The 9331-nt window shown below is 42.8% G+C and overlaps 1 protein-coding gene across 1 annotated transcript in view; it reads right to left on the reverse strand.

Moving 5' to 3' along the window:
- The window catches only part of LOC106814400 (acetyl-CoA acetyltransferase, mitochondrial-like), a 10115-nt gene extending 1342 nt beyond the window's left edge, over positions 1-8773 (reverse strand). The window contains exons 1-10 of the mRNA XM_014818717.1: positions 8723-8773; positions 6259-6309; positions 5798-5915; positions 5142-5338; positions 4125-4194; positions 3993-4066; positions 3447-3600; positions 1794-1889; positions 1125-1238; positions 350-572 (exon numbers count right to left, since the gene is read on the reverse strand). Of these exons, the coding sequence (XP_014674203.1) occupies positions 350-572; positions 1125-1238; positions 1794-1889; positions 3447-3600; positions 3993-4066; positions 4125-4194; positions 5142-5338; positions 5798-5915; positions 6259-6309; positions 8723-8773 (1148 nt within the window). The remainder of the gene's footprint in view (positions 1-349; positions 573-1124; positions 1239-1793; positions 1890-3446; positions 3601-3992; positions 4067-4124; positions 4195-5141; positions 5339-5797; positions 5916-6258; positions 6310-8722) is intronic.
- Positions 8774-9331: the final 558 nt, after the last annotated feature.

Consider the following 9331-nt stretch of genomic DNA (forward strand, 5'->3'; position numbering starts at 1 on the left):
TCCTCCCTCCTCTCTCTCCCTCGTCCCTCCTCTCTCTCTCTCTTCGCGCGCGCGCTCTCTCGCTCTCGTTTTTCCTCGCTTCCTCTCGCTCTCGCCTTTCCTCGCTTCTCTCTCGCTCTCTCTCCTCTCTCTCTCTCTCCCTCTCTCTCTCTCTCCGAGAGAGGGAGAGTGAGAGAGAGAGAGAAGGGGGAATTCCCCCCCCCCTTCCTCTCTCTCTCACCTCTCTCTATCTATCTCTCTCTTCTCTTCTCTCCTTCTCTTTTCTTCTTGCCACTCTCCCCCCTCACTCTCCTCCCCCCTCTCTCTCACGCACGCCTGCTCCACACCTGTGACGACCACAGCTTCTTACCCGATGGGATGTCCGAGACTGACGGCACCACCGTTGACGTTGACCTTCGTCGGGTCGAGGTCCAGCATCTCGATGTTGGCGAGAACGACGCAGCTGAACGCCTCGTTGATCTCCCACATGTCGACGTCATCCTTGCTGACGCCGCACGACTCGAGCACCTTCGGGATGGCGCTCGCCGGAGCGATCGGAAAGTCGATCGGCGCGACGGCGGCGTCGGCGAAACCTGTGTGCGATGACAAGAATGTTAGCATGCGTCGGTAATTAATAGGGTGGAGGAGTGAAGGAGCGAATTCCTCGGCCACGTACTTTGCGCCATCGTCGCATCTAATGGGCAGTCTGGTGAGACAAAAATATATAAGCGACAAGAGCATTTGCGACGATGTCATTTCCAGCTGTAATTTTCTTCTTCTTACGACAGTGTCACAGAATGTCATAAAGCAAATCATTCGAAAGGCTAGAGTTGATTGAAAGCCCTATGTTCCTCCAGGAATGGGGAGGATTAACTAAGTAATAAAGTAACACCATCTGACCGACAAGATAAATTCGGCAGTACCCTCAAAACTAATTTATAACATTAATTAATCTAAATAATTTTTGTCGCAAGTAAAAGGCGTAAGGCTGGGAATATGGTTGTCAAGATGACAGGTTAGAATGAGCAAGGAATATGGAGTTGTTTTCGTATTCTATCTAGGTTGGGAATACAGTCGTCGAGATGGCAGGTTAGAATGAGTGAGGAATATAAGAATACATGGGAGAAGCAACGTAGGGTACTTACCCACGATCCTGGCTAGCGGCTTCAGCTTCAGAGCATTTGCCTTGTGAGCGGTCATGAGAACAACAGCTGCTGCACCATCATTCAGTGTGCTGGCATTCGCTGCCGTCACCGTGCCTACAACGAAGCACACAGACATAGAAGCAATGACACATTTGCAAATGTGATACGCACGCAAGGTTGAAATTAGATGCCCAAGCCTTATTTAAGCTTGTTTTAGGTCTTGTTTGTTTTTGTATTCAGTGTTGCTATAACAGCCTGTCCCCCAGCTTGGGACTGGTAACTTTTGAGCAGGACTGGTTAGTTTTTATGGATTTTATTATAACTATATAGTAGAAATAATAATTTTTTAAATCCAGACTGACTGAGCTATCAGATTTAATTCAAAGACTGGCATATTTATGGATTTTGTGACATGTTTATTGTTATATGATGTTTGGTTTTTTAATCATTATTTTAAGTAACATCCACATGCTTTCAACGTCAATTCCTGAATAAATTTCCTGGTCAAAAAGGAGAAACACTTAATTTCAAACTTATTTTCATAGAATTTACTCAAGGAACAAGTAAGCACAATTAAACATAAAATCAATGCATGTCAAATATGTCTAACAAGCCAACCACATACTTTTCTTTGTTAACTATGCAATGCTAAAAATAGAAAATTCATACCGCCTTCCTTCTTGAACACTGGCTTGAGAGACCTGAACTTTTCGAAGTTCACCTTCTTAAACTCTTCATCCTCTGACACAACTACATCAGGTTTGCCTGTATAAAGCAGAAATAACACGTTTCAAATTAATGACTATGAACTACAACAATGCTGATGCTTTTAACAGCATAGAGCATACCAATAATGAAGGTGTCAATGACACTATAGCATACCTTGGGTGTGATAGTAGAGGGAGATGATATTTAAAATTTGGTAAGTGTTTCATTTATGATGGACCAAAATGTGATCAAATGTCCTTATTCCCTGTTTTATACTAATAGAAATTTCACTGTTTTGTTTCAGGGTTAGTTTTGATGCGAAAATAAACGTTTCAGATCTGAAAGTCTGAAATCTGGGCGAGAGATGGCGCTATGCCTAAATGATCGCCTTTTTTGTTGTTTTCGATTATCACGCAAGTAAAAGCAATAGAATATTCCAGCCAAATTACTGTAACAAAGAATCAAAAACACAATATTACACGTAGGTATGATTAGGTAGGTAGGTAGGTAGGTAGGTAGGTAGGTAGGTAGGTAAATTTAATAAAATCGAATGAATCTAGATGGCCATTTTCAGTTTTGTCAAAAAGTGAGCGTGGCTCGAAAGTAGGTCGACTGGCGTGCTCCAAAATAGGACGTTCAAATCCCTCCCATAGGAGTAACAACTGTATGCAATTTGAAACATGTGGGTCAAACGGTTCATGAGTTATCGTTGACCGTAGGCAGACACTGAAGTGCATAGTGAAATTGGCAAAATCTACCTAATTTGCATAATTAAAAAAAATATCAAAACCTCTGTGATAGGTTTTGGGGCTAGTCCTTATTCATTCACATACCAAAAATGAGTAATATTCGTTGAACCTGAACTGACTTATGGCCATTTCCATTTTTGCCAAAAAGTGGGCGTGGCTCGAAAGTAGGTCGACTGGCATGCTCCAAAATAGGACATTCAAATCTCTCCCATAGGAGTAACAACTGTATGCAATTTGAAACATGTGGGTCAAACGGTTCTTGAGTTATCATTGACCCTAAGCAGACACTGAAATGCATAGTGAAATTGGCAAAATCTACCTAATTTGCATAATTTAAAAAAATATCAAAACCCCTGTGATATGTTTTGGGGCCAGTCCTTATTCATTCACATACCAAAAATTAGCAAAATCCGTTGAACCTGAACTGACTTATGGCCATTTCCATTTTTGCCAAAAAGTGGGCATGGCTCGAAAGTAGGTCAACTGGCGTGCTCCAAAATAGGACGTTCACATCTCTCCCATAGGAGTAACAACTGTATGCAATTTGTAACATGTGGGTCAAATGGTTCTCAAGTTATCGTTGACCGTAGCCAAATGTTGACGGATGGACGGACAGACGGACGGACGGACAGATGTACGACACACCATGGCAATAGCTCATCTTGACGATGTCAATGTGAGCTAAAGACTGACATAACACTGCATGAACTAAACCACATGTTGCAATCCACCATCACCAACATAATCGCCAGAAGCTTAGAACTAGACCAGCCATTGGGCATCGACTTTAATTTCATGCACAGGCGTAGAGCAATGTAAGCTAGCTACCACTCGATGTGACCTACGCTTGCTTGTTGGTACGTACCTTTCTTTTGCGGGATGATAACAGGAACCACCTCATCCTTAAATGTGCCTGCCTTCCACGCCGCTGCAGACTTCTTGTAGCTGTTGATAGCAAACACGTCCTGATCCTCTCTAGAGATGTTGAATTTCTCAGCCGTGGTTTCTCCACAGACGCCCTGGATTTACGTAAGGGTAGACATCATGTGAGCACTGCCAACTGAACGGCTAAGATGACCACTTTAATGACTTCGCCATGAGAGCATATGGTTGTATTAACATCTATGGCATTATCATGGGCTTTGAATGTAAAACCATATATCACACCACAAAATGCTGACTGACAGTCAATCTTAAATAATTTTCTAATTCAGTCTCATATCGATTTTTTAGAACTATATAACTATTATCAGTTGCATGCTTTACTCGTAATATTTTCACAACATGAGTAGATTCAATTCCATTATGTAATCACACCCATTCACTGTTGTTACACATGCAGTAAAGTCTCATGATCTAGGAGGGCTTGCGTGCTGAACAAATTCAACACATGATTACAACCATACTGTACCATGTGTATCTTGTTGTATACATCCACAGCCATCATGCGTGATGGAGTCATGTAGCATGACCCCTCCATAATGACTGCCCCGGCCACCGCCCCACCCCGCCACGGCCTAACACCACTCACATCCCACTCAACGTGAATCACCCCTCATCATGTAATACGGTGCATTGGACATACTCTCCATGCCTCCAGCCACCATGACCTCCTATAGAATTACAGTCATTGAAATCTTTGCATAGTCACCACAGCCACCTATACATCATACCAAGCAGCTATTATTTCCTAGAGAATCACAGAACTTCAAACATCCTACTGGATTATTCAGACAGTATCAGGTCTTATTGGCTCTTTCTGTTAGCATAATACTCTACCAAACTATTCAGATGAAATAACATCCAATAGAATCACAGATACATAATCTCAAACAAAATCACGAAGCAGCAGTAACCCTAATACCTAATGAAAGGTCAATGACATGTAGCCTCACACAAAAAAAGACACAAATGAGTGACTAAGAAAGAAATCAGTTTTAATATGAGACAACCATCAGTCTACATATAGAAAACGATGCCATCTGTTACTATATCGCAATATAATATTATAAACCAAAATGAATCACAATTGTGACCGTAGATTGGCGCTAATACCCGCTTTGAGCGAATGGCGTTTGAATAAATAGGTTAGCCTGCGGTTCCGACATGTTGTTGTAAACTTTACCTCAAATAGACGTTTTATCTCAGGGTGCGACGAGCGGAATAAGGAAATACCAATTTTGCATTAAAGATATTGTCAATGAAATCTTGTAAAACGAACCAGACGAGTGTGACACCACAGACTGTTTGTGTTTATATAATATGCTATATAATTGCCAAACCCTACCTAATTTGCATAATTTTTTTTAAAATGTCAAAACCCCTAGCCCTTATTCATTCACATACCAAAAATGAGCAAAATCCGTTGAACCAGAACTGACAATGTCAAGGTGAGCTAAAAATACAGGGAGCATAATTCCCGACAGCAACAGCATTACACCATGCAATTTTTTTTTACCAAAACACTTACATTCATTACTTGCGACTTATGTGGACGTAACACATGCATGCGAGATAATATCAGCAATTTCTTCGATCGTAATTTGCCCGGACATCTCACCTGGTGGCCACACATCAGACTCTGCGACGCCAACATGATGGACTTCATTCCCGAGGCGCAGACTTTGTTCACGGTCGTCGTCGGCGTTGTGATGGCAAGCCCCGCTCCTAGCGTCGCCTGTCTAGCAGGAGCCTGGCCCTGAGCAGCCTGTACTACACACCCCATGTACACCTCTTGCACTAGTTCTGGTGGAATACCTGTATAGAAAATTTTGAACAGATAGAGTTTATCATCAATTAAGCACAAAACATATATTACATGCAATTGTGCTATATGTTTGTATGTCATTATATCCAAACCTGTTATAGTCAGCACTGCTATAGAATGAACACTTTTGGGGTTTTCTTTGAGGGACTCTGTATCTACAGGTTAGACTGTAGTATTATTACTAATCTTGCTATGGTGGCACTGGATTTCAGTACTAGATAACTTGGTAGTATACAACAAATTCTGCTAGGTCACTAACATTTTTCTGTGCTGTTGGCCAGATTTGCATGATATGAAATTTGCTATGATTTGATATGATTTGCATTGTATGAAATTGAGATGCATCGTGGCTCATGTAATAAAAGCACCACATTTGGCATAGATCACATTTAACACGTATACCCTACAATTACTGTCTACTGTTTTAGAGTAACTACAGATTTTATTACCTGCCCTTTCCACAGCATTCTTGATAGCAATGGTTCCCAGCTGTGGTGCCTGTACAGCACTGAGTGAGCTTCTAAATGACCCCATCGGTGTCCTGACTGCACTCACCACCACTACATCCTAAATAACGTTCAAGGAAAAAAATGCACACTCACATTTGCAAATTTCGGTTTTCACACAGAATGTAGTATTGTATATATTCCACCAATGTCAATAAACAGTAAGCCACAAGTCGACGTGAGCAATCTTTAATTTGACATAGATAATGGCACTTCCTCATGCCATGGTTACAATAACTACCTTGTTGTATAAATAACCTTGTTAAATCACTTTTGATACAGAGAAGATATGGCAATGATTTCCTCCTTTAGTCTATCCAGTGAACAACTACAGAATAAATACCATTATGATATAATATTGAGGGCTAGATCCTTATCGCTTTTAACTTTTTAAGCACACTTACATTAAGTCCAGCCACTTGTCTCAATCCTCGATGGATCAGTTGGCCGAAAGCCTATTTTGAGAGCAAGGATAACATCAGGCTTGAGTTTAGTTCACACATTAGCCACATAAATGGTACCGTATACTGTAATAGTAACGCTCATAGTGTGGAGATTTCAGGGGGAATGACGTCATACAATCAGAGACCAGCCACCGCAACAGAGGTAGAGTTTGCCTGGGGGAGGGGGGGTCCCATAGCAGCCGATGTGGGAGGTCAGGGAGTTGCACCCTCACGTACACGGGCCGGGCGATGAGAGTGGGCCGCCAGCCAGCCACGTGCACGACAAGGCGATTGCATCACATGTACACGTGTTAGCCGAGGAGGACAACGGCCAGGCACTCGAGGCACGGCGACGAGGGCAAGGCGCCGCCTCGGATCCTACGTCACCGCGGCTGCTATTATAAACGGCGAGGAATCCCAATGCGTAAAATCACGTCAGTCTTCGACGCCCCGCAACGAACCAGGACATGAAGGAGCAAACGATCACGATTACGAACGAACGAACAACACGAACGAACGAACGAACGATTAGAACGAAACGATTCGAACGAGGAAAGTTAACGACGATCACGCAATCGAGCCAGAGCGCGCACACACACCGTCGTTATAGTTATCGCTGGAACCTTCGCACAAGCAAAGGACGAACGCTTCTTCCCGTAGAGAAGGATATACTTAATTTAACTAGATGCAGAAGCCGTGGAAGCCTACACACGACATGGTATGCCACCGACACTTGCAACCCACTGAACTGCGCGCCGCGCGAGCTATTAGGCGCGAAATAGCATTTCGATGTATACCAACTGCGTTTGCGGAAGAGACAGAGTACCTACTAATACTCTCTAACCTAGACTAGAATAGCTAATCGAATACGGTAAACGAGTGTGAGAAGCTCAGATCTCTAACAGACATAAACGTAATACGTAAAGCCCGGCAACTATTCAACGACAGGCATTAGAAAAGAATTATAAAAATCTCCCCACCGATTTATAAATTGCCACGCAGCAATATATATCTCTAATAAAGATATTTTATATCATCTATGCGCTATATTCGAGATAAGTGACAGTGTCAGTGTGTATTACCTAAAGGTTTGCGTAGTGCTTTACCTAGCCTCTTCCACATTCCATAGTTAGTATCCGATACATATTGAGAATCGAAAATCCCATATCAATTCGGCACACAATTCAACTATCTAAAGACTTCGCATTCGATTCCAACTCTGCGGTTTTTCGTCCGGCTCAGCTGCCCTGTGTGCCCCCCATATCAACAAGTCCTTACCATTCGCCCAGGGTTAGGAGACCTGGCCGACCCATAAACAATTTATCCCGAACAAATAAATTCCACGTGTAACCACAGCCGTGGCAAAAAGTCCAGTGTTGTGCTCTACTCCATAGAAGCCACTACACATACGAGTAATTTTATGTCCCAAGCTATGAACCGCCAATACGTACTGCACCGGAACGTATCCTCCTTCTGTCACTGCTCCTCCCGCGAACCAGGCATATGCCGAACTTATGGCCTATCCTCTGGCACTCAACTATTTGATATGTAAGGGTTTAGGAATTTAGTTGTGAAAGGTTAGGGTTAGGATTTTGTTCGCCGGTAATACTATAGGGCAGTAGACGTAGAGCGACTCATAGACTCTGTTAGTGGAGTAGCGACCTTAAATAATTAATTCTGTTGGTATCTGGTCTGGCATATATAGATAAGCATAGTACCAGGGTAGTAGACCGAATAATTCTGTCCCATATAAACCTTTTTTAATTTTGTGAGTTAATTATATTGGAAGAACGGTTCATTTAAATTTCGTGAGATCGCACTGCAAAATGGCATGCCGCTGCGAAGCGCCCCTACGCCGCTTACTTGTGGCGCGAAAAAATCTCCGANCGTCTGGTGCACACCACGCATGGCTGCCTACACATCCGAGTGTACGGTATACAGCCGGCAACCCTCTGCTAGTAAAAGCACAAGAAGGTATTAATTAGGCAATCGATGATTAGCTATAGGTAGCGCGAACACAATTTAGATCTAGAGTGATTTAACGAGGACTAGCAGGTCCAGGTTCGGGTGTAGGAACATCGTTAGTAGTCATAGACATCCGTTTGCTAACATAATTGAGCGTAATCTAATGCCACAGTTACTAACTAGAGAGAATCAATATTTACTGTTTGCTGCTATTATTTCCGTAATCACAATCCTCACACACTTAGACACATCTGACCATAAATATCGATCGGAATTGCCATGAGAAAAGAAAGTGATCAACATTTTGATAATCCTGATGGTTGATTTAATGACTATCCACTTATAAATTTACAGATACATCATAACGCTTAAATCCGTGCGCCAGACATTGGATATCTTGTCGGCGAGTCGAAATTTACTGCCAATTCGATCCCTGCTCACTTTCTGCTATAAAATTTACCACTCGTCCATGCTCCTGAACCATCTTCAACTTCAAGATGTCTCTAGTCATCAGAGGAATGCCGGAACATGCGACAGTACAATCTAATAGAGAGTTGCCTGTATGTCTTGCGAACTGAAATGCAGAAGACATGCTACGCCCGTCATACCGGATGTGGGGACCTATCCCACACCCCGATAGAATTTACAGACTTGTATCCTGAATCTCTTTCGGATTGCCGAACTAACCCACTCTCGTGATTCTGTGAATGGACCTATCCGGCCGCGCTCCGAATCGTAACCCAGGCAGTCTGGCATTCTAATAAAGACAACGAGCCCGCACAACATAATCACTATTGTCGCTCATACACAAAGCGGCTTAAAAGTATACTTGGCTCTGAAGTCAGGGTGCTGAGCCGAATGCTGTCCATGGCACGGACAAGCAAAATTACATTATACAGTAAGCTAATGTTATAGCGGGTGTATACAGCACGAGGCAAAAATAATAACCAAGTGGGGGATTGCTCATGATTGGCTTAACTTCGCGCTCGTACGAGGTGGCGTAATGGCAACATTGGATCAATCCACTCAGTACTAATCTTCTTAAGATATGGAGCACCCTAAACATTCG

The sequence above is a fragment of the Priapulus caudatus genome, unplaced genomic scaffold (genome assembly GCF_000485595.1).
Source record: "Priapulus caudatus unplaced genomic scaffold, Priapulus_caudatus-5.0.1 Scaffold919, whole genome shotgun sequence".
NCBI classification, from domain to species: domain Eukaryota; kingdom Metazoa; phylum Priapulida; class Priapulimorpha; order Priapulimorphida; family Priapulidae; genus Priapulus; species Priapulus caudatus.